Source organism: Lepisma saccharinum, chromosome 8 (genome assembly GCF_977018435.1).
Source record: "Lepisma saccharinum chromosome 8, izLepSacc3.1, whole genome shotgun sequence".
In the NCBI taxonomy this organism is placed as follows: domain Eukaryota; kingdom Metazoa; phylum Arthropoda; class Insecta; order Zygentoma; family Lepismatidae; genus Lepisma; species Lepisma saccharinum.
The window spans coordinates 90,775,430-90,801,853 of NC_139236.1; the positions used below are offsets into that span (position 1 = coordinate 90,775,430).

Consider the following 26,424-nt stretch of genomic DNA (forward strand, 5'->3'; position numbering starts at 1 on the left):
AATCACAATTCATTCTCATCATCCCGATTAACCTAAAGAGGCATAAAAGCGATGTAAAATGAGGATAATAATAAAGAAAGATAGAGGATGTATGTCACTTTGGGTAACCACGACGATGAGGACGAATTGATCAAAAAGAACATCCATGTCCAATCAATAGATCGCTGGATTTATATGCTGGGGCCTACATATTTTATACTGCCCCATTGAGCCTACATGAGTATAAACGTAGAATTAAAGAATCTCAAATAATAATAAAAGTTCAACTTTTATTAGTTAGGAAAGGAGTGAATTAGAGGTTCGACTGATAAAGAACTTCATGTCCAGCCACGTCAGCAATGGGGCCATTTTTTCCTAGAACTATGATACGTTTTAATGTAAAGCTATAAAAATTTACGAATATAATGAATTCTATTTCGTCCTTGCATAAATGAATGGGTTGTTCGCAGAGAGAGGCAGGCTCCAGTCTGCCATATTTGGTAATTGTACCCAGGTAGTTTTATAACAATTGATGCAGGTCTACCAGACATCCACATTTTTTGGGACAGTCAAATCTTTTTAATCCCTGTCCCGAGTTTCTTCTAACTAACCGTCGCACCCTGCTTTTTCAGTCAAAAAAATGGTTTATAATCTCTCATCTCGTAATCGTCACATTGGTGCGTTAGAGAACGAAACCAATTATAGCGGCGCATGATCTTTCGACACAGTTTCGCAATACTCTGGTAAATTTTCTCAGGTGTAATATTTCGACTATAATGCACAAATCAATAACAACTAATGTCTTACTTTTTTGTTTCATACCGAAAAAAGGCTTACTGTCACAAATAAATTATGTTTGTCGTTTTAGACTATTCAATTTCAACTTATTCGCTAGTATTTCATTCATCCTAATATTGCACCAAAGGCAGTTTACATCGTAATAAATAATTTTTAACTGATCAGAACTATATTTTTAAAAGCTTCACATAATGGTCACACGCCTTTAAAAATTTCGACCAATATGTGTTGGATAGTATGGGAGCAAGAACTCGCCTCCACTGTTGATTAAAGGAAATTTGAAAACACTGTTAAGGAATACAGTACTATTAGAATACTATTAGAATACTTCTAAGAATATATGTAAACACATCAAACATGAAGCTGTACGACGTATGCGAGGTATCTATCAGTGAGATTGATTTGTTCCGTTACTTTAGATTTTAATGTAGCATCTCTATAATTGTATGTCTAACTGTAATACTACTATAGTAAACTTATCGGTCACATCTGACACTCCAACAAACAACATTTCGCATCTTTTCTTTGTTCCAATTAGGATTTGTCCCCCCCCACCCAAGACACATGATAATTCCCGTCTATGGGCCTGCCTATGTCTTCTTTACGTCTTTATTTGAAGCCGGAACCTTGATGGTGACTGACATCGTGAGTACACAACTCAACGTTTGGGGCCACAGAGACTGTTCTCAATGTTCTCATGCGTGACCTTGTAATGAAGAGATCACAGGTCTATTCTCTGTGCGCCTACACACACACACACACACACACACACACATATACATACATACATACACACACATATATATATATATATATATATGTGTGTGTGTGTGTGTGTGTGTGTGTGTGTGTGTGTGTGTGTGTGTGTGTATAAACATACATTCGTTTATAAACAGTCCAATTTAGTCTGGCTCAGCTCAGCACAAGAGTGGAGGAATTTGAAAATAATAAGAAAAATATATAGTTCCACTTTGACTAATATTTGTCGTTAACGACTGATTCGACTAATATTAGTCGAAAGACTAATTCGACTAATATTAGTCGAACGACTAATTAGTCGAAAAAATTAGTCGACCACTTTTTCGACTAATATTAGTCGAACGACTAATTCGACTAATATTAGTCGAAAAAGTAGTCGACTAATTTTTTCGACTAATTAGTCGATATTTTGTTTCGACTAACGACTAATTAGTCGATGGTGGAAATTAGTCGATGGTGCCCATCACTAGTATTAGCTAGTCTACATCTGCGACAGGTGAGAAGAGAGCGTGGCTCAGCAGGGCGAGTGCAATACATAGCGAATCCAGCACCACAGAATAGGACGACCCAGAGGAGGGAGAATTCGAGACACAGTAAAACAGGATATAAAAGGAAAAGTAGAGCAGGATTTCTTCCACCCAAACAGATTCGCTCCTCTAACACAAGACGAAAGAAAAAACAAGCCCTAACACAAAGAGGACAGGCAAACCACCAGCTGTTTTCATATACGATATAATATCGAAGTACACCTTAATATCGGCACTCACTCCAAATCTCCACAGCCCGCAATACATCGCACAGCGGAGTACATTAAAATATCCTACTGCAACTACAGCGACTACGACAAGGTTATAGCTTTTCTGCGACAAACGGGAAGGTCCTTTTCAACCGGAGTCTCAAAGGCAGATCAGCCGATGAAAGTGGTCATCCTACGACACGGACCCAAAGCACATAGAGGAAGCACTCAGGGACGAGAATTTTCTGGTAATCCAAGTCGCCCGGATGTCAAAGAAAGACGACTCAAGCAACCAACAACCAACGGGTAAAAATGCCACTGTTCCTCGCCGCATTCCAACGGTAACCCATAACCAAGGAGATGTACGACGTCACACGCCTTCTGCATATACCTGTCAAGATAGAGACGTAGCAAGCAAGGGATTCCCTGCAGTGCTACAACTGCCAGAGAATAGGTCATGGTCAGCACACTTGTAATGCGACACCAAGATGTGTCAAATGCGCAGAAAATCATCATACTAGGGAATGTCCAAAGACTGATATATCTACACCGGCCAAATGTGCAAACTGCAGCCAGCCGCATCCAGCCAACTATAGAGGATGCGAAGCCTTCCAGCAATACAAACAAACAAAGCCGAATTACAAATCCCCAAAACCCACGTCGACAGAGCCAGCAGCCCATAATCACAACCAACCAGTAAAGAAAATACCACCAGTTCCGGCATGGTCAACCATGAAAAACAAAAGAAAAGAAACCAACCCAATGTACAACAGCCAACCACATCAGCGGAGAACACCACACAAGCTGAACAAAATACAGTAGCTTCCACACCACCAACGAAGTCTACAAAAGGAACCCTTGACGATGACATAAAAATATTAACTCTCATCAAAGGCCTGGATATCCAAAAAATTCTCCAGCACATCAAAACCGGATTCGAAAAACTCCGATCGGCAGACGACACTCCGATCAAAATCACGGTGTGCATTGAAACAGTCATCGCCATGTTCAACGATGGGTGCTTCTAAGAGAGCCCAAGTACACCGGCACATAACTCTCCCCTACTGGAATGCGGATGGAGTTTTCAACCAAAGACTGCAACTACTACACTACCTACAGCATCAAAAGATAGACGTCGCTCTGATAAACGAGACCAACCTGAAACCCAAGAATCGATTCACCCTACGAAGCTACATCATACATAGACAAGACAGAACTACCCCAAAAGGCGGCCTAATGATAGCAATAAAGACGGATTTTCCCACAGAGCCAGTCACCATCCAACAATTGCAGATCATTGTAGCTTTGGCCATCAAAATCATCACACCAACTGAACCGCTGGTCCTTGTTGCAGCATAGAAAAGACCGGAAACGAGGGTAGAGCTTCAAGATCTTCAAACACTACAGTCATTAGGCACAAGAGTACTGATAGCTGGAGATTTGAACTCCAAACATCCAGAGTGGAATTCTAGGCTCACCAATCGAAACGGAATACAGCTGTTCAACCACACGCCATTTATAAACCTTGCGGTAACAGCGCCAACGGATCCGACACACTTCCCCAAAAAGGGAGCTAAGCCGGATGTCTTAGATATCACACTAAACAAAGGAATCAACTTTACCGGCGCGCCGTATGTCGTTATGTGAGTTGTCGCCCATAGACTACTGACGCATCCCATTACGGAACAATACGACCGCAGACAAATTGGCAGCAGTACAAAACAACTCTTCACGAAGCAATCCACCTACCTCTCCACGTTGCAACCCTGGAAGATATTGACACGGCCGTTGAGGAAATCGGTACACAGAACACTTCAGCAATTCGAAACAGTACCACCAAACAAACCCGTTAAGAGCAATCAAACACAACGGACCACGAGCTACACATCCTGTTGCACCTAAAGCGATGGATCAGACGCAAATGTCAACAGACACGACATTCACAATACAGGCAGCTTCTCCAGAACCTGAAACGTCGAGTGAGAGGACACCTTCAAAGAACAAGAGAACACCTTTGGGACGAAAGACTGATGAGCTCCGATAAGCCAAACAACGAATTCTGGAAGCTCCCAAGAAATTTCCGCGGACACACCGAGTCCGATAGATGGTCGACCACAGTACAAGGGAAAATACTTGCGAGCAATAAATCATCATTTTAATTGAACATTTGTTCAGAATATCTCCACCTGCAGGCGTATCAGTCAGTTTTATGGATTCAAGACTCCATGAACTGATCAATCACTGCGTATCTACGCAAAAGAGCCTCACGAAAGGTCTATAACAGTGAAGTTTCTTTTGTCAGCCTTATCATAAGAAATACTACTAATGGAGTGGTACGATCATGTGAAGGGTTTTGGGGGTTGTTACTCATTTTCCTGAACCATTCTTTTAAAAAAACTAGTAAATGTAGTATTGACACGAAAGTTCTCTTATGCTCAGCCACGTCGTCTTTTGTTAATACTCAGTACGCCACTACCTATATGGCTTAATAATATGCATTTCCTTTCACAGTTACAGTATAACGGAGCTTTCAGACGGAAACGACAAACTATATGTGTCGCTTAGAAGCGAATCCTCAACAATCAATGCAACTTTTCAAACCGAAGACCACAAACTGCGTGTACCTCTTGTCGTTCAGTGAACCGTTTTCTCAATCCCGTTCATTGTGTCGCCTTGGTAAGTTGTTCGCGCATGCGCGGTGAATGCTTTCTTATAGTCTGAAAGTGGCTGTGTCCCTTGTCCCTTGCCACTTCTGTGTGAACCCCCTCTGTTGCTTGTTGCTTCGGTATGAAAACTCCCTAACAATGATTCAAGACTTTTTACGAAAAATGTTGCGTAATAGTTTTTTAGAAATATGATCTAATTGTTTCCTGCGTTTCTGCAAGTTTATTCTGTATCTTAACGAGATACGAATAGAGTGATTTTACCTTTTAAAGAGATAAATTTATACCCTCGCCGGGAACCAATGCCGCTAGGCGCTAGTATCAAACATTTTAGCCACGGGGAATCCGTAGTTTGCTTATTTTCCTACTGCACACATCTTTGTGCTAGTTTTCAAGACACGAATCTCGAGTCTTGCCTTGCTTTGTGCAATATGACGTGGAGTACCAGCGTCTGTTGACACCTTGCCTTCTATTTGAAGTGTTTTTGATATAGCGTGCGATGTTGTCAGCGTTGAATTCCGCACCTGTCGCTTGGGGTGGGAAAGTTAGGGTGGCAGTAGCGGTAAGACTGTGGTCACTTTTCACTTGTCCTGGCAGGGCGGCTCAGGTTCTTGGTAGACAATGAGTGTGCCTGTGCGGGTTGCCGGTACCAATGGGTCGTGCCGTTGGATTTGGATTTTCCTGGAGTTTGGCCCAGAACGTGGCGGTTGTCCGCTTGATCACGTCATCTAGTGGTGGTATGTCGAAGTCTTCGTGGAGTTGGACGTATGTGGTATACTGCCCGTGTCCGCTGATCATTCGTAGGACCCTGTTCTGTATGACTTGGAGTCTGCGGAGGGTCGTCTTGGGTAGGTGTTGCCAGGCAGGGCAGGCGTAGAGCAGAGCTGGTCGGATGATTGCCTTGTACAGTTGAAGTCTGGTGTCCAGCCGCAGTCTTGGCGATCATAGCATCGGGTAAAGTGCTCCCACGCGTTTGTTTCCTTGGTTGACGATTTTGGCTATTTGGTCTCTGAGATAGAGCCCTCTGTCTAGCAGCATGCCAAGATATGTTTTGGTTTGTTTGTGGGGGACAGGTTGTCCTTGTAGTCTGAGATGGTATTTGCGCGGACGGCGTCTACGAGAGAACACGATGGCGGTGCTCTTGTCGGGATTCACTCTCACTCTCCATTGTTGTGCCCAGTGGTCGTATTGTTGTTCTTTCATTCTGAGGTAGGAAACACGAATATCCTTGGCTGCGGCAAAGTATGCGGTGTCGTCTGCGAAAGTGGCTGGGAGGTAACCAAAGGCTGTTGGTACATCCGCTGTAAACAGTACGTAAAGCAGCGGCGAGAGGGAGGATCCTTGGGGCACTCCAGCCGTGGTTGATCGAATGGTGGAGATGGCTCCTTGAAACACTGCGAAGAAGGTGCGTTGATGGAGGTAGCTGTCCAGCAAGCGTACATAACAGTCAAGCATACCAATTCTGTGTAGCTTGTATATGAGTCCTTCAAACGAAATCTTGTCGAAGGCCTTCTGGATGTCGAGGAATATGGCTAGTATGTGGTGCTTCCAGTTGAAGAGTACCGATAGATGGTCGACCACAGTACAAGGGAAAATACTTGGGAGCAATAAATCATCATTTTAATTGACATTAATGGGTTTTTAATTCATTATCGAGGGGTGACGCTATTGTTAATTAATCAAGCGCCACGTGTCGGGGGTGGAGGAGGAGATGATTCATCGATGACTCATGCACACGTGTGAGTTTGAAATTAATGGTTTTCCATTAGTGCACAAAAGATACTATTATGTATTCCGTTTTTACCCTAACCTAACCCTATTGTTGTATTTTATATATGCGTTTCTGCCGGATATGAGTCATGAGTGCTTTATGCGCACGTGGGAACTTGGAATTAATGGTTTTTCCATTAATGTACAAAAGACACTATTATGGATTTCGTTTTTTTACCCTAACCTAACACTATTGTTGTACTTTATATATGTGTTTCAGCCGGATATGACTCACAGTTGATTTACTCTCATGTTGGAGTTTGGAATTAATGGTTTTTCCATTAATGTACAAAAGATACTATTATGGAGTTCGTTTTCGGACTATTCTAACACTATTGTTGTATTTTATATATGTGTTTCATCCGGATATCAGTCACGGATGATTTATACAGTCGGGGTACTTGAAGTTAATGGTTTTTCCATTAATGTACAAGCCATTTGATGGCGTCAGGCAAGGTTTCCAGGCGTCGATGACGTCATGTGGCGACGGTGCTGGATTATATTAGCTATAATTAGATCTGGATTTACCCGAATTCAACCGGTGCCGATGCGAGCGATCGGAGGTAGAAGATATTATAACACAATATATGGCGTTATTCTATGTTCGCTTTAAAGGCGAAGAAATTGAACGATGTAGCCTATATGAAAACGAAGTATTCGGGAAGAATGCATGTTATTAATAATAATAATTGCTCTTAAAAAAAGGGAACAATACTGCAAGAACCTGTTATGTGGTTGCATTCATCGTCGCCCCAAACCGCGAGCGATCATGGACGCACGAGGGGAGAAACGACTCTATTGTTATGTCCCCCATCGGTCTTCTTCCGGAGTTGAACGGTAGGCAGGTGCCGCCAATTTTTTACACGCGTGTATTGATTTTCTTTGAGGTTCCCAATTTTATTTTGTGGAAGTAATTTACGCGTTCTTTTTTCTTCCGCCTTTTGTAACATTGCAAAGACTATTTGACCTAAGGCGTAAGGAATTTGGCTGAACTAGGAACAATCAGTTCCAGTATCTACAGGTTAAAGTGGATGCGATCCACTATTTGCCCTTATTTATAGGTTGCGAACCACGGAGCCTTTGATTATTGACTTATAAACATCAGGATTCACGTAAAATTGACCAGTTGTTTTTACTGTTAGGGCCATTATTTTGCATTTTTTGTGTATTTTTACTCAGAAAACGCTATTTGAACGATTCAAGCAAGAGTTTGCATGGCAATTTAGGCACACAAACTGTGTTTCTTCAACTTTAGCTGAAATTTAGGTTTATTTTTTACTCTAATATCACAATTTCTTCTATTCAGGCAACATTTTTTATTAAATTTTGGACTCACAAAGACATTTTTCAACTTTTAACTTGTTATTTTAAAAGTTTATTTCCATTTTTTACTCTAATATCACAATTTCTTCTATTCTGGCAGGAGTGTTTATTGCAGTTTAGACTTGCAAAGATAATTTTTTCAACTTCTTTTATTAATTTTTCTATTTATTGCCTTTTGTATCTTATATTTTTTAATTCTTAACTTTGAGTTTTGTTCTTTATTTAAAAAAATTCTCTAATCACTAAGGAAGAAGTACTTTTAAGTAATACTGTACCCACAAACTTTATTATTACTATTATTATTAGTATTATTATTATTGTTATTGTTTTTGTTTTGATGTAGTTGTTGAATCTTGTTGTTGTTGTTAGGGTTTATTGACTTCCACTACGCTATTTTTGGTTTGCTTCGTAGGAAAGTTTGTTTATTTTAGAGTTTCCTCGGTATTTTCTTACTGCTAGGGTACGTAAAGTTTCCTAAATATATGAGTAGGGTTCCATATATTCTTGTTCTTGCATGTTTTTCATATGATGTGATCACCACTACTCTCCAAGTGCTTTTACTGCATGTTTCCATTTTATTGAGGCTTAGTGATTCCTAGAGCCACTTTATGCATGAGAGAAAGCTTGAAAATTTCGATCTCAGATAACCGTCAACCTTATGTCAGAGTATTTGCGAGTATATTTTAGACTTATTATGGGCCAGTAGAATATCACGGCTTGCTGAATTTTTAAGTATGTTGCGCAGTTATTGTATTTTTGCTTTTGCTTTCTAGATAAACTGTATGAAATGTTTAATATTTGTACTTTTTTGCACTTATAAGAGGCCAAACTTTTACTGTAACTAAAATTATTATGTGTCTAGGCACTGAAACCCCTTTACCAAGAGTATTATAACTGAATGTTTATTAATATTCTTTCTTTCATCCCTTAAATATAACAATTTAACAATATACAGTAATGACAAATCACAGGACAAGTCGATGTTAGCAGATGACTACGTGGCTCTTAAGTCCATCTCCCAAACTTTTCTTACCATGCTATTTACCCTCATAGTCTTTTATTCGGGGTACGTTTCAAGTACTATTGACTTTTTTGAGTGTTTGATTAATACCAGGGGTTATTTGTATCTGTTATGCTGTATTATTCGAGGCTTCTATTTTTTATTCTACAATCACTATATGTCCCTGAGAACTAAATTCCACTGACTGAAGCTTAAAGCTTAGGCTCTACAGCATGTTGAATGGTTAAGCACTGGTCAATATGAATTTTACAGAGGCTAGTAGGAGGCATAGGAACACACGCCAGAGCCTTATTAGCGTGCAAGAAGCATTTTCAGGAGGTACTACGAGGAAACGAAGTTGATTTTTTTTAGCGCTTTACCAGTTACACAGCCAATATTTGCTATTTCAAGTAACTACATGTACCAGAACATTTTACAGCCCAACACTAACTAGACTTTAATTTATACTTTATTAGGTGCTAAATGTAGCAAGAACACTGATTGTACATACTTTTGAGAATCCAACTATTTCAGGATTTTTTCTATGTAAGTATATTTTTATTGATTACTAACTTTAACAGACCAATCAGGAAAATTCACTAAACTTAGTACTATAGTGTAGGTGATTGCATGAAAAGTAGAAATTATAACAACCACAAGATTTCGCTTTTTTTGCTTTTGTGACTAATCGTGACGCTGAGGATGAATGGATGGCCAAAAATCTTAAGGACTGCATGTATTTTACCACTACAGACGCCTATGTAGAAACACCAGACTACTGTTAGCTTTCAAAATTGAGGTTATACTGTACTGTTTCTTAAATATTTTGTATTTGGCACGCTTAACAAGTTACACTTATTATTGCTAAAACTCTCAGATTTACTGTGTACAAGTTGATATTTCTGCTATCAGAGGAATTAACAACCCTATTTTACAAACAAATGGTAATGTTTACACTTTATTTACTTCAATCTGAGACTAATATTTTACAGTAATTGAATCATTCAGCCCTAGTTAATACTTTACTGCATCAGAAAGTTTGTTATTAATCTAATAAGTATGCTATTTTGTGCTATTCTCAGACAAACGTTGTTTAATTCACTGGTTATAATGCAAACTTTTGCACAAATTTGATATATTCACTACCTTCAAACCAAACAACCAAACAATTGTACTTATTTAGCGCATTTCATTTATATTTCTTGTAATCAACTTATGTTTCTTATAATTTACAAACTAAACTAATTACTTTGGCATGTTAAAACATTATTTTTTTACTATTTCCTATTCTATCACGTTCTATATTGCTGTTTTTATCAATTTATGTAAGACCACACTCTGGTAAATACACATATATTCCCTTTTATACACATACACGCACGCCACTCACACATACACATTTACACACTTATACGAACATACATCTGACGTTTTTCAATATTTTGCTATGAAGTTTGCATTCACGCTATTCAAACGAGGGCAGGCAATGTAGTATTTATGAGTATTAGTAATCCCAAAGTGCTGTTTTTCTTGGTGTCCAAGTTCAGATGAGAGTCTGCTATGTGCCTTTTGCAGGGGATTGCATGTGAAGTGTATGCATATTGAGCATTATTGAGTGTGTATGCTTCCAATTTTTGCTGTTATTTTCCTATAATTCTGCGAGACTGTATTGAGTTCTCATTTTCAAGCAGTTTTCTTTCATTGATTGGATACTTTTTGGGAACTTAGCAGTTTTTTATGTTATGAAGCAGATTGTTGTAGAATATTTTGCATGGTCTTTTGTGATATTGAGTGGCTGCTGTAATGATAGTAAGTATCTTTCCTTCTTGTGTTGATGTTCTTGTGTAGGTTTCCTATTTTCGGGCAAGTTGCAGTACTTAGAATAATCGCTATTGTCTTATTGATCTACGAAGCTCCTTTGAATAATCATTTGCATGTGACCCTATACTCCACGCTGTACTTTGTTGGGGGAGCTATCTTTTGAAGCCTTAGCATTCTGCCAGTACAGTATTATTATCGTAGTGGTAAATTAGTTCGTGAAAATATGTATTTTTCTGATTAACTATAGTCGCTTAGTTGTTCTAGCAGGTATAAGTAGTTACTGCTGATGCTGTTAATTTCCTATTCGCAGGGGCTATGTATGATGTACCTTATTTGGGTAATTATAATTCTGTACTGTAAATAGCCTTGAATATCCCCTTTATTCTTATGTTGTTGAGTTTCTCCATAAGCATGCCCTGTTTTACTCTATTTTATGCCTTGTTGCTGCTAGATATCTGAGGTATGTTGCTGGTTCATATCTGAGTTAGCTTGTTTGACTATCTATTATTTTTGCTATGGCTGTGGCTATTGATGTCCCTTTCTGAATTCCATGTTGGTTTCTGTTTATCCTTGTTGCTGCTTGTTATCTGAGTTAGGTTGTTTGACTTCAGTGCTATCCTTTTTTAACTTTATTGGTGATTGTTTTTTTGTTTATTTCTTTATTTGTTCTTATTTGTTTACTGAATCTATTTGTTTTGTGTCTTGTAATATTATTTACTATAGTAACAAAATTATTTTTAAAAATTGATATTTATCAACAAGCTTGTATATTTCTTGTTCAGTATTTGTCAAAGTTTAATTTATTTTGACTGCTATCTTTAGCACGTAACACTATTTTGAATTCTAATATATAAATTCATGAAAATTTACTGTAATTTTATATCAACTAGCATATTTATTTTAACAACAATAACAAAATTGTACAAAAGTTCAAATTGCAGAAGAATTGTACTCTTAAATTATTAACTTTGAAAAAATTGTATTTTTAAAACTTTAACTTTGAAACATTGTACTCTTAAAGTATTAACTTTGAAAAATTGTACTCTTTAAATATTAACTTTGAAAAATTGTACTTTTAAAACATTCACTTTGAAAAAATTGTACTCTTAAATTATTAATTTTGAAAGCACCAGAAATAATCAAATATATGGGAAAGGAGAAGAAGATCTGTTGCTCAGAATAATAAATGTGGGATGGAAGGAAAATAATTTTGTTACTATAGTAAATAATATTTGTGGGTACAGTTTTACTTAAAAGTACTTCTTCCTTAGTGATTAGAGAAATTTTTTAAATAAAGAACAAAACTCAAAGTTAAGAATTAAAAAAATATAAGATACAAAAGGCAATAAATAGAAAAATTAATAAAAGAAGTTGAAAAAATTATCTTTGCAAGTCTAAACTGCAATAAACACTCCTGCCAGAATAGAAGAAATTGTGATATTAGAGTAAAAAATGGAAATAAACTTTTAAAATAACAAGTTAAAAGTTGAAAAATGTCTTTGTGAGTCCAAAATTTAATAAAAAATGTTGCCTGAATAGAAGAAATTGTGATATTAGAGTAAAAAATAAACCTAAATTTCAGCTAAAGTTGAAGAAACACAGTTTGTGTGCCTAAATTGCCATGCAAACTCTTGCTTGAATCGTTCAAATAGCGTTTTCTGAGTAAAAATACACAAAAAATGCAAAATAATGGCCCTAACAGTAAAAACAACTGGTCAATTTTACGTGAATCCTGATGTTTATAAGTCAATAATCAAAGGCTCCGTGGTTCGCAACCTATAAATAAGGGCAAATAGTGGATCGCATCCACTTTAACCTGTAGATACTGGAACTGATTGTTCCTAGTTCAGCCAAATTCCTTACGCCTTAGGTCAAATAGTCTTTGCAATGTTACAAAAGGCGGAAGAAAAAAGAACGCGTAAATTACTTCCACAAAATAAAATTGGGAACCTCAAAGAAAATCAATACACGCGTGTAAAAAATTGGCGGCACCTGCCTACCGTTCAACTCCGGAAGAAGACCGATGGGGGACATAACAATAGAGTCGTTTCTCCCCTCGTGCGTCCATGATCGCTCGCGGTTTGGGGCGACGATGAATGCAACCACATAACAGGTTCTTGCAGTATTGTTCCCTTTTTTTAAGAGCAATTATTATTATTAATAACATGCATTCTTCCCGAATACTTCGTTTTCATATAGGCTACATCGTTCAATTTCTTCGCCTTTAAAGCGAACATAGAATAACGCCATATATTGTGTTATAATATCTTCTACCTCCGATCGCTCGCATCGGCACCGGTTGAATTCGGGTAAATCCAGATCCTTAATTATAGCTAATATAATCCAGCACCGTCGCCACATGACGTCATCGACGCCTGGAAACCTTGCCTGACGCCATCAAATGGCTTGTACATTAATGGAAAAACCATTAACTTCAAGTACCCCGACTGTATAAATCATCCGTGACTGATATCCGGATGAAACACATATATAAAATACAACAATAGTGTTAGAATAGTCCGAAAACGAACTCCATAATAGTATCTTTTGTACATTAATGGAAAAACCATTAATTCCAAACTCCAACATGAGAGTAAATCAACTGTGAGTCATATCCGGCTGAAACACATATATAAAGTACAACAATAGTGTTAGGTTAGGGTAAAAAAACGAAATCCATAATAGTGTCTTTTGTACATTAATGGAAAAACCATTAATTCCAAGTTCCCACGTGCGCATAAAGCACTCATGACTCATATCCGGCAGAAACGCATATATAAAATACAACAATAGGGTTAGGTTAGGGTAAAAACGGAATACATAATAGTATCTTTTGTGCACTAATGGAAAACCATTAATTTCAAACTCACACGTGTGCATGAGTCATCGATGAATCATCTCCTCCTCCACCCCCGACACGTGGCGCTTGATTAATTAACAATAGCGTCACCCCTCGATAATGAATTAAAAACCCATTAATGTCAATTAAAATGATGATTTATTGCTCCCAAGTATTTTCCCTTGTACTGTGGTCGACCATCTATCGGTACTCTTCAACTGGAAGCACCACATACTAGCCATATTCCTCGACATCCAGAAGGCCTTCGACAAGATTTCGTTTGAAGGACTCATATACAAGCTACACAGAATTGGTATGCTTGACTGTTATGTACGCTTGCTGGACAGCTACCTCCATCAACGCACCTTCTTCGCAGTGTTTCAAGGAGCCATCTCCACCATTCGATCAACCACGGCTGGAGTGCCCCAAGGATCCTCCCTCTCGCCGCTGCTTTACGTACTGTTTACAGCGGATGTACCAACAGCCTTTGGTTACCTCCCAGCCACTTTCGCAGACGACACCGCATACTTTGCCGCAGCCAAGGATATTCGTGTTTCCTACCTCAGAATGAAAGAACAACAATACGACCACTGGGCACAACAATGGAGAGTGAGAGTGAATCCCGACAAGAGCACCGCCATCGTGTTCTCTCGTAGACGCCGTCCGCGCAAATACCATCTCAGACTACAAGGACAACCTGTCCCCCACAAACAAACCAAAACATATCTTGGCATGCTGCTAGACAGAGGGCTCTATCTCAGAGACCAAATAGCCAAAATCGTCAACCAAGGAAACAAACGCGTGGGAGCACTTTACCCGATGCTATGATCGCCAAGACTGCGGCTGGACACCAGACTTCAACTGTACAAGGCAATCATCCGACCAGCTCTGCTCTACGCCTGCCCTGCCTGGCAACACCTACCCAAGACGACCCTCCGCAGACTCCAAGTCATACAGAACAGGGTCCTACGAATGATCAGCGGACACGGGCAGTATACCACATACGTCCAACTCCACGAAGACTTCGACATACCACCACTAGATGACGTGATCAAGCGGACAACCGCCACGTTCTGGGCCAAACTCCAGGAAAATCCAAATCCAACGGCACGACCCATTGGTACCGGCAACCCGCACAGGCACACTCATTGTCTACCAAGAACCTGAGCCGCCCTGCCAGGACAAGTGAAAAGCGACCACAGTCTTACCGCCACTGCCACCCTAACTTTCCCACCCCAAGCGACAGGTGCGGAATTCAACGCTGACAACATCGCACGCTATATCAAAAACACTTCAAATAGAAGGCAAGGTGTCAACAGACGCTGGTACTCCACGTCATATTGCACAAAGCAAGGCAAGACTCGAGATTCGTGTCTTGAAAACTAGCACAAAGATGTGTGCAGTAGGAAAATAAGCAAACTACGGATTCCCCGTGGCTAAAATGTTTGATACTAGCGCCTAGCGGCATTGGTTCCCGGCGAGGGTATAAATTTATCTCTTTAAAAGGTAAAATCACTCTATTCGTATCTCGTTAAGATACAGAATAAACTTGCAGAAACGCAGGAAACAATTAGATCATATTTCTAAAAAACTATTACGCAACATTTTTCGTAAAAAGTCTTGAATCATTGTTAGGGAGTTTTCATACCGAAGCAACAAGCAACAGAGGGGGTTCACACAGAAGTGGCAAGGGACAAGTGACACAGCCACTTTCAGACTATAAGAAAGCATTCACCGCGCATGCGCGAACAACTTACCAAGGCGACACAATGAACGGGATTGAGAAAACGGTTCACTGAACGACAAGAGGTACACGCAGTTTGTGGTCTTCGGTTTGAAAAGTTGCATTGATTGTTGAGGATTCGCTTCTAAGCGACACATATAGTTTGTCGTTTCCGTCTGAAAGCTCCGTTATACTGTAACTGTGAAAGGAAATGCATATTATTAAGCCATATAGGTAGTGGCGTACTGAGTATTAACAAAAGACGACGTGGCTGAGCATAAGAGAACTTTCGTGTCAATACTACATTTACTAGTTTTTTTAAAAGAATGGTTCAGGAAAATGAGTAACAACCCCCAAAACCCTTCACATGATCGTACCACTCCATTAGTAGTATTTCTTATGATAAGGCTGACAAAAGAAACTTCACTGTTATAGACCTTTCGTGAGGCTCTTTTGCGTAGATACGCAGTGATTGATCAGTTCATGGAGTCTTGAATCCATAAAACTGACTGATACGCCTGCAGGTGGAGATATTCTGAACAAATGTGCAAAATATGCATCATGGCGGCGCTGAAAAAAAGGCACAGCCATTGCTCTGATCACTAGAGTACGTGACTACGTACTACTAACTTACTAATGGTATGTGCATTTTTATAAGGATTTGCAGGAGTCGATGAAAACACGAAATGTTCCGTTTTCATGCACAGAGATGGAGTTATCTTGCCAGAAAAAAACACAAAAGGTTGTATTTAAAATATAGGAAACGTGGGTAACCGCTAACGCAGAAATAAAACAGCATTATACTAGATATCTTCATTCATTCATTCATACTTTATTGGTTTTAACCATATACCAGCTCTACAGCAAGTGTCCTAAACATACGTCATGCATGTAACATGATACTGTTACATCAAATTACAAATTTTGAATATATATAGTTTTCATATGTCAATATTAATATCATGAAAAAATATAAAAATGATAAATACAATTGTTACATCTGGTGACGATATTAAAGAGGATAAAGATGTTGGGAGAAGTTTTCCTTTTTTATTAAATTCTTGAATAAGATCTCCCTTTGAGTAATATAAAGCAGACATTGAAATATAACATGATGAGCATCTTCCTGATCTAGACTGCACTTTCACATAGGTGAATTAACTAAATTAATTTTATATAAATGGTGATTTAAACGTATGTGGCCTGACCTCAATCTTAGTATTAAAACTAAAAGCTTTCTGGGTATATTAAATGTATCAAACCACGGAGTCTTATTGTTTACATTTAGTACATTTTTATATGAATGACCCATATATGTAAATTTTTGTTTAATCCATATATTCCAATCTTGTTGAATTTTGTTTTTAACTCTTGGTAACATATCTGTATATGATAATAATATATTCGTTCTGTGATCCATAATTCTTGCTTCTTTAGCATTTTTATCTGCCAGATCATTATAATGGCACTAGATATCTTTCATTTACTGTGAAACGTTTTTCAGATAAAATAAATGTCTGAACCAAGGCAGATACATGCAGGTGAAGCAAGCAGGGATAGTGAACGGGCATTGGCTAAAGAACAATGACGTCTAGTGGACACAGGAGGAAGCAAAACATTTTCCAAACGAGATCAAAATTGGAAAGTGAAGAAATACTAAGTGTTTTAAGGGAGGTAGAAAGAAACAGGAATCAGGAAGCGGAAAAGAGAATTAGAGAAAGGAAGAATATTTATTAGACCCAGACAAAGAAAAAGAAACAGAAGGAAAACATAAGTGAGAGACAGATGAAGAAAAAGAAGTAAAGAAACGACACACACATAGAGAGAGAGAGAGAGAGAGAGAGAGAGAGAGAGAGAGAGAGAGAGAAAAGAAAGAAAGAAATAGGGAAGCGAGGGAAATATACAAAAAAGGAATAGACAAGAGGTACAAATGTAAGGGATGAAGGTGAAGCAGTCAGTGTTTGCTTATTCCAAGGGGAGTCAAGTGAGTGGAGAATATGTTGATTTGTATGCACAGCAACACAACAACTAATTACGATGAAATTATGTACATAAGCACTAAGTTGAGTTGCGAAATACAAAGTCACACATCGATTAAGTGCCCTCTTCTAAAAAAAAGAAACCTTACTTAATAATGAACAAGATGTACACTTTTGTGTGACATGGAGTGGTTTACCAATAACAGGTCTACGTTTAATAATCTCTTGCTTAGTTCTGGTGAAAAGATCTACAATCTGTGGAACTCTATAAAAATAATTCTGCAGAAGTTTTACAAGTAGAAAACCATATTTTATACTCAAAATATGACACATTGTAACTTCTAGAGCTGCTTCAGACAATATGTACCATATTAGTTACCCTTCTTTTGTATAACTCCCCCTTTTCAACTAACAGCGTTAACCCTTGTAACGTGAATGAGGATAGGGGAAGCTGGGGGGGATTACGCGCTCCATAGAAAATACTTCAGTTTGCACACGACACTGATAAATGAGGCTTTTGTTAAATAAGCTGTCCGCGAGGTTTCATGTGGAAGGAAGAAATTTCAGAACAGCGACGAACGAAAAGCAAGAAGCAAGGGGTGCTGGAACATTGTGAATCTAGTGATTAATGAGCCTGTTTACGTCAGGATGATAGCAACGACCTCAACGGCAGTCCCCTTGAACTAAAGTATTATCTGCGTTCAATAGCACACGAATTACTTGCTGCACAATGAGCACGGGCTCAATATATCAGATGGTTGCATTGTGTTTCTATGGCTGTATGTCTTTTCAAGGTTCTTTCACTTCATTCTTCTCGCATAAGCTCTAGAGTAATGTCGAGTTTCGACGGCAGATGTCGCGTAACTCGGGGTTCTCTGAAAGTGTTGCATACTGGGTACATATTGTAGTGTACTTAATGCGAGGGCGTACCGAAAGGGCCTTTTTTTTAGCTTCTTTTATGCTTGAAACATGAACTAACATTTTCCAACCTGGCACTGGATGCCTGTGAGGTAATGTTTAATACTGATTAGGTTATGATTTATTGATTGTATTTATTACTTCTCTTTCCTGCCACTTGGCCTCCCCGATGGCGCAGTGGTAGCGTCGTCGCCTTGTGATCAAGGGGGCCCGGGTTCGATTCCCGGTGGAGGCACATAGTGGTACGGATCCCACTTTAAACTGTAGGTCCAGTCCCGATTAGCCTTACTGTGCATAAAGTGGACTTAAAACAACAAATCAATCCAATCCAATCTTTCCTGCCACTTGATTTGGTAAGAAAAAGTGAAAAAATTGTCTTGGATAAAATGCGCTAAATCTTATTAACAATGCCTCAATAAACATAGGAATTACAGAAATATTCATCTGTTATCAAGGTGTTAGGTTGTAGACGTTTTCAACATCTTATTCTGATAAGCTTTACAATTTTAGCCGAAGTTTTCTCAACTGTCAAGCCTTCATATAGATTTACAGAAGGAACAATTTTGTGTAGTACTTCATAACTCTTCTTGTCATTTCACTTCCGTATTATTTTATGTTTACTCTATCCGCGTATTGCATTTTTCATGTAAATGTATGTCCAATATTTAGGCACGTTGCGTGCGTCAGAATTACGACCAGCTAGTGTTGCCCGCTACGGAGATATGTCCCAAAAATGGCACTTTTTCGCTCAACCCATAAAATCGCCAGTTATAAATCCATCAAATGCTGCACACGATCAATATTGGTCGCAAATGACAGATTGACATGGCATCAGTCATCAGGCGTCTAATTATGACCCTTTGATAAATTTTTATATATTTTTTTCCACTCAAAAGTGCATTTCTGGAAAGAAATTAATGCTGCCTTCCGCCAGATATTAATTTTATAGAATTTTCTGTGTGGAGTAAACTGATGATGTTAAGCATTAAAAAATATCTCAATGGATGAGGCTTTACAATGCAGAAAACCCGGTGTAAATATCTCTTACGGTTTTCATGATATACATTTTCAAAGTCTGGGTTCCGCGACTTTTGAAACACACTGTAATTTCCAAGTTTTGAAGCACATTGGGTGGGTTCAAACACCCTAGTTATAATATAAGTTCACGAAAAATCTCATAAACCCTCCCTTCCATGTATTACGACATTAATGCACACTAACAATGCACCCTTACCAGTGGCGACGATTGGGTCTCAAAACCTGGGGGGGAAGGGGCAAGGTGCCAAAACTGGGGGGCAAAGGCAGTATATTTCCATTTTTAGATAAGGTTTAGCATAGTGCGGGGGCAAAAATAGAGAAAAGTGGGGGTCAACTGCCCCCTCCACCTTCCCTAATCGCCGCCACTGACAGTTACTTATGTTTTGAAATCTGTATTTGCTGATGCCAATAAACATTCTACAACAATCGCAACAACAAATATGAAATATGTAATAATTAATGATAAGCACGATAATTATTGTGTGGGCTCGGGCCCCACAAACCCATATAAGTTGGCGCCGCTCCGCTGCCCAACAATAAATGCAATTGCATTTTCGATTACTTTAGTTCAGAGAATTGTGATTGTACATTAGCTAAAGAAGGCGTTACAGAGAGCACTGAATATTTCGAGACACATCTGTAAACTCAAGACCAGGTCGATAATTTCTATTTGGGAGTAAGTTAGGTTAAGAACATTTCACTTACATTAGTTTTGCTTCATAACGCTTCTCACCCATCGAAGAGAGCGTGACTGACTTATTAAAGACAGGTTACGTGTGTTACATGTGCTTTTTGTTAGCTTTGATACATTTCTGTGTCATTTCGAGATGAAATCAAGAATTTTCGCTTCGAGCACGAGACGTATTGTCAATCGAGTCGAGAAGCGACACCCCTATCACATCAAGTCTAGTTTACAGCTGTTCAATCGGTCCGAAGACCAGTCGTTCTCACACAGAAACCCTGGTTACGACTGGCTTTAATCACGAAATGGAAAACGCCATTGGATAACAGACGGAACATTGACAGTTATGGCATCTGATTTGAACGAGGGTAGCGAGACACTATTTTATACAGCGCGAACGGCAGCAGCTGGAGCGATCGCCCATCGAAATAGCGCCAGGGACACAATGCAAAAAGTCCCAGAGCGCGCAACATCAACGAATTTCAATATATCTTTCCGGCCGCGGCCAATGATTAATTGACATGTTTACTGCCTCGCATGCTACATAAAGTTCTCTTTCCGTCGGGAACCATCTTTGGTTCATTTCCTAAACCCCGAACGTCATATCCATGGATGACGTGGATTTCCCATTTGCGTGCATGGCTCACGTTCGCGTCCGTGGACTATATCATTAGGTTACCTCGTAAACGTCAAGGAGCCGCATGTATGAGCAGTTCCCCATAAAGAACAGTGTCAGAACATGTTCGGTGTAAATCGCTCATTCGATCTCAGCTGTGCGCTGTTCACGATGGAAATTTAGCATTGTGAGACCTGCTTGTCTTTCTCTCTAATGAATTCCGTGTTCCAGCGCGTGTACATTACGACAGGTCATGAATTTAATACCTCGCATTGAAACCTAGCATGGAGCCAAAATATCAGCATTGAAAACATGCAAGAATTATGGTTGGATTTGCACCAATGGCAACTTCAGCCGATGATCATACGACCAAAATAAACAAACAAATGTAACAAAATAAAGAAGCAGACGTTAGAATAAAGGCTCAAGTACTCACCAGTTTCTCCACTCCTTGCTGCTTATTCCAAGTACTTCTAAGGTCACTTTGGCAAATCTGAAAATTATAAAAATAAGGAAAACATTACACGCTGCTTTCTGTGTAATGTAGAACGTAGTGGTTTAACCAATATAGTATTTCATACGAGCGGAAAGTGAAAAGTTTTGAGCCTCGCATGAAAGGAATGATGCTAGGTAGTTAAAATTTTAGAGGGGGTAAGGTTTGAGTTTTAGGACACTCTGTGCGAACTTTTATGAAATTCACATGTTTTCTTCTATTTTTGTGTCAGGTTGAAAATGAATGAAGTGTCAGAGAAGAGAGTAACCGACAGGGCCGTGATTCGGTACCTCTGTCGGCAAGGCCTCACTGCACAGGCTGCTTTGGTCGAGTGTGGCTTCACCGCATTTCCCCATCTACTTTATTCCCCCGACCTGCCCCGTCAGATTTTCATCTTTTCCCTACTATAAAGAATTCACTTCGAGGACGTCACTTCCACACGGACGAAGGTGGTCATTCAGTGGTGTGAGACTCGGGACAAATCATTCTACCAGATGACTGTAAACAAATTGCAGCACAGAATGCATAAGTGCATTTATCTGGGGGGTGATTATAGAGATTATGTGATTATGTAGAGAAATCATAATGAGAAACTGTAGCTCAAACATCCCTTCCCTGTGAGGCTCAAAACTTTTCACTCTCCCCTCGTAAAAGTTCCAGTTGAGGATTCTAGCAATAGTACTAGCTTCAGGTTAGATATTCCCTATATAATAACCACTGATATACTTGAATTATAATTAATAAAAACAATAAAAGATTTCACTCTGATCATGGGCAATATAAGGAGAGGTTTCAATGGTCCAAACCTCTCTCACCGGTTTAGTAAACATTGTGCACTAATTGTATAATCAAAGAAACATTATCTCAAAATAGGTCAAAACACTGCATTGGTTTCAAAGCTTATGAAAATATCATAACACACACAAAAAAAGTTTTAAAAATAAACTCTAACGAAGTTAAATATAAAAATAATATTCTTATTGTTATTCATTAAATATTCAAATCTTTATCTATTTGCCATTAATTTCCTTGCCAGGACAGTTGTTTTTATACTAATTAGGCGATCTAACTACACGCAAGCTAGATACTACGTGTGTTCATTTCGATCTGCAGCTGAGAGATCGGGAGAAGCGTGGCGGGCGGCGCTGACGGAGATGCCGACATTTGCGGCCTGTAATGCCCGCTTATTTTTATAGACATATGCAGACATTTATATAAATATTGCAAAACGATCACTAACCTGTGTTATAACACGCAAAAGTTCTTCTGTAATTCATCCAAGTTCTGCTCTTATATACACAAAAAAATACGCTTTAGAAACGATGTTAAGAGCCACAGATAATAAAACATTTTAATCATAGTTTTGACCAGTAACGTCCTGCTTAAGTTTATATCCTTGAAAGAGTTTTGTGCCGATGGGGATCATTTGGAGGTTTTGAATGTGCAACACTGTATCAAGATTACGCTGTAGAAGAAACCGTTAAAAGTCAATAGTGTTCGTGAGCTTCCTTGCAATCCGAAATCTCCGAGCTCGAGTTTTTTGTTCCTTCGCGACTAGATGAAGAGAGTTGTAAATATAGTGGCGAGCAATGTAAACCAAGAGAGTGTTAATTTCGTACTGTGCGCAAGAGTGTTATTCTTGGTTACTTGCAGTTACTTGTTTGTGTCATTGTAGTGTGTATGTGTGACGTGTCAGTGAGACGATTGGAATGCCAGCCGCAAGGTTCACGTTAGAACAAAGATTTTTTTATGTATGACACGTACCTACGTGAAAACAAACTCGTGTCGAAACGTGTGTAGGTAATTTGTACAGAAATTCCCATGCGTTTCAACTCCACGCAGAGATACGGTTAGACATCTTGTCCTTAAATTACGAGAAACTGTATCGTTAAATTTTAAAACACCTAAGCAAAAACGACGGATTCTAACCGAAGCAAAACTCGATGATATTGGTGCAGCGTTAGAACGTTCTCCAAACAAGCCTCTACGCCGTGTTTCACAAGAGGTGGGCGTGTCAAAATCACCGGCACATACAGTCACTAAGCTACTAAAATTAAAACCATACTCTTATAACACAGGTTAGTGCTCGTTTTGCAATATTTATATAAATATCTGCATATGTCCATAAAAATAAGCGGGCATTTCAGGCCGCAAATGTCGGCATCTCCGTCAGTGCCGCCCGCCACGCTTCTCCCGATCTCTCGGCTGCAGATCGAAATGGACGCATGTAATGTAATGTAATTACTGTACAATGTTAAGATCCAAATTGTTTGGAGAGAAAATTGTATTTTTTTAGAAGTATTAATTAAAAATAAACAGTAGCAATTAAATTATAAGTATTAGAACTGTTAAATTGAATTCCACCCATAATTTCTGCCTACATACGGCCACGTCTTTGATGACAATGTAAATTACATTCGTTCAATTTTGACGACTGCACTGACAAATCCTGAAACGAATATTAGAATTTCTTAGACAATGTTTCAAAGTTCGTACTTGAATCTAAATTCACCTGATTTAATATGTTCTGAATTAAGTATTTGTGTTAAAAATTATGATTAGAACAATAATTATGTTCATTATATAGTAACCATAATTGAATAAGAATAGCCTAAGTATTACTGAAATGAGAATGTCCCCTACCCTCCCTTTCCGGCACCAATGGTTTGAATATAGTTACGTCCTAAAATTTGTTTTACAATGTGTTAAATACCTAAATATACAGGGTGGGTCAAAAGTCGCAATACACCTAAATAAAAGAAGCCACTGTGGGGATAGGTGGCAGTGAGTGTTGGATATGCGTGTTGGATGTGGGGGAAAACTTTATGATGAGGTTGATCTTGACGGCCGCCATCTTGAAGTCCGCCATCTTGGATTCAACTTCATTTTTTTAAATGGGAAGCGGGTCGTGTGACACATAATTTTAGGCTAGAATTTTGTCAGGAATTAAATGGTGTTGTTCATTTTGACGTATCTTTATTCGTGTAGGAGTTACAAAGGTTTTCTCTTCGTTGCAGGTTGACAGGACAACATGAAACTAAGCGACGCTGAACGGGTTGAGATCATCCTAATATCAGGGGAAAGAAGTTCTCGCACCATTGCAGCCGATTTCAACGCTCGCCATCCAGACCGACTTCCAATTTCCCACGCCACAGTTGCATCACTGCTGTATCGGTTCACTGCCACAGGGAGTGTGAAAGATACGCCACGGTCTGGGAGGCCACGTTCATCAACAGATGAGGCGACAACCATCGCCGTGTTAGGTAGCTTCGCCCTCAGTCCCACAAGGAGTGTGCGTAGTATGTCTCATGTGACTGGTGTTGGCAGATGCTCCATACGCCGGATCTTGAAGACAGATCATTTTCATCCATTCAAGCTGCAGTTATTACGCCACTTTCTCAAGACGATCCTGACCGCCGGCTTCAGTTTGCGGAATGGGCAACAGCACAGCTTGCAGACAACCCACAGTTCGCCCAGAATGTGCTCTTTAAGGACGAAGCTAAGTTTTACGTTAACGGGGAGGTTAACAAGCAGAACCTGCGTTATTGGTCAGACAGTAACACACATTGGACTGATCCATCCAAGATGGTTGGACATACCAAAGTCATGGTGTGGTGCGGGATCTGGGAAACACGGGTCATTGGTCCTGTGTTCATCCACAACAATTTGAATGCCGACAGCTACAAAGAGATGTTGGAGGAGCTGGTGTTCCCATCCGTGGCGACGGAGGATGTTGACTTCCCCTTATGGTTTTAGCATGACGGGGCACCACCTCACTACGGTCTGCAGGTACGTGGATTACTCAACGAACAGTTTCCACAGCGCTGGATTGGCCGTCGAGGTCCAGTGGAGTGGCCTGCAAGATCCCCCGATCTCACTCCCCTGGACTTTTACGTATGGGGCCACCTCAAAGCCATGGTGTATGCGGTCAAAATCAATGATCTTCGCCACCTGGAACAGCGGATCATTGATGCATGTGAGGCTATTACACCAGATGTCCTGTTACGTGTGCATACGGAGTGGCAGAAGAGAATGGAAATGACTGTCCAGCATGAAGGAGGCCACATCGAACACATCATGTAAAGTGTGCCACTTTTCAAAACTTCAAAAAAGAAACCTTTGTAACTCCTACACGAATAAAGATACGACAAAATGGACAACACCATTTAATTCCTGACAAAATTCTAGCCTAAAATTATGTGTCACACGACACCCTTCCCATTTAAAAAAATGAAGTTGAATCCAAGATGGCGGACTTCAAGATGGCGGCCGTCAAGATCAACCTCATCATAAAGTTTTCCCCCACCCCCAACACACATATCCAACACTCACTGACACCTATCCCCACAGTGGCTTTTTTTATTTAGGTGTATTGCGACTTTTGACCCACCCTGTATATACTTAAACATATTTGACATTAACTTAAATTCTGTATATGCATATTTTATTAATAAAACTGTGAAACAAATTCTTGCAGATAAAATGCATTATTTCAAGTTACAAGGACGTTTCTACCGTACTAACAATAACAGTTGCTTGCCCTTGCACACAAATTTACACTTTAAGAGAGATACAACGCAACGGAAACTTCACAGTTTGCTTTAAAGCTGTGAAATTGTGCGAACGTAAATTTCAATGCACTAATGCCTGGACGGCCCATTTCACTCCTAGCTCTTATCAAGGGAACTATTGCGTCACCATTGTGCCGAGCGTTTTCGCCATTACCGCTAGACCGAGGGAGGCGCTTCAGTAGCGATGCTATCTGCAAGTACCACGGTTATTACAGAGAAGTTGGAAAGCCGGCGGAACAAGGGGTTGAGGAAACGACTCTCGAGTTGGCAAAATTCCAAAGAGACAAAGAAAACATCGAAAAGGAGTGTGTACGCTCGGTTCCTTAGCAGTGGGGAGACATTTACTGAAAGAGATTTGAGAAAAGTACGGTTTTTCTGTGCTTTTATTCCAAACTGTGACATAAAATGCATATCGAATGTTCTATTTCCGTCTTTGCTTCGTTGAAGCAATCAATCAATCAACTTCAATCGCGATGCATGGGCGTATCCAGCTGGGTTCGAAGGGGCACTTGCCCCACCCCTTGATATCCCTTCTTCAATCTCATCACATCATCCTTCATCGTAATCTTCGCGATTAGCCAAGAGTAGCAGAAAAGCGAAGTAAAATAAACCAAATCAAATCTATCGGTTTTTCTTGCATATCAATAATGTTTTTGAATTCTCGTTCGGTTACTTTATGTAAAAAGCTAGGTTACAAGAAACTACTAGAAACTTTT

General features: G+C 39.4%; 1 protein-coding gene across 1 annotated transcript in view; it reads right to left on the bottom strand.

Moving 5' to 3' along the window:
* LOC145991894 (uncharacterized) overlaps positions 1 to 26,424 on the bottom strand; it is a 499,455-nt gene that overhangs the window by 396,195 nt on the left and 76,836 nt on the right. Inside the window, exon 3 of the mRNA XM_083127928.1 lies at positions 21,081 to 21,137. Coding sequence (XP_082984054.1) covers positions 21,081 to 21,137 — 57 coding nt within the window. The remainder of the gene's footprint in view (positions 1 to 21,080; positions 21,138 to 26,424) is intronic.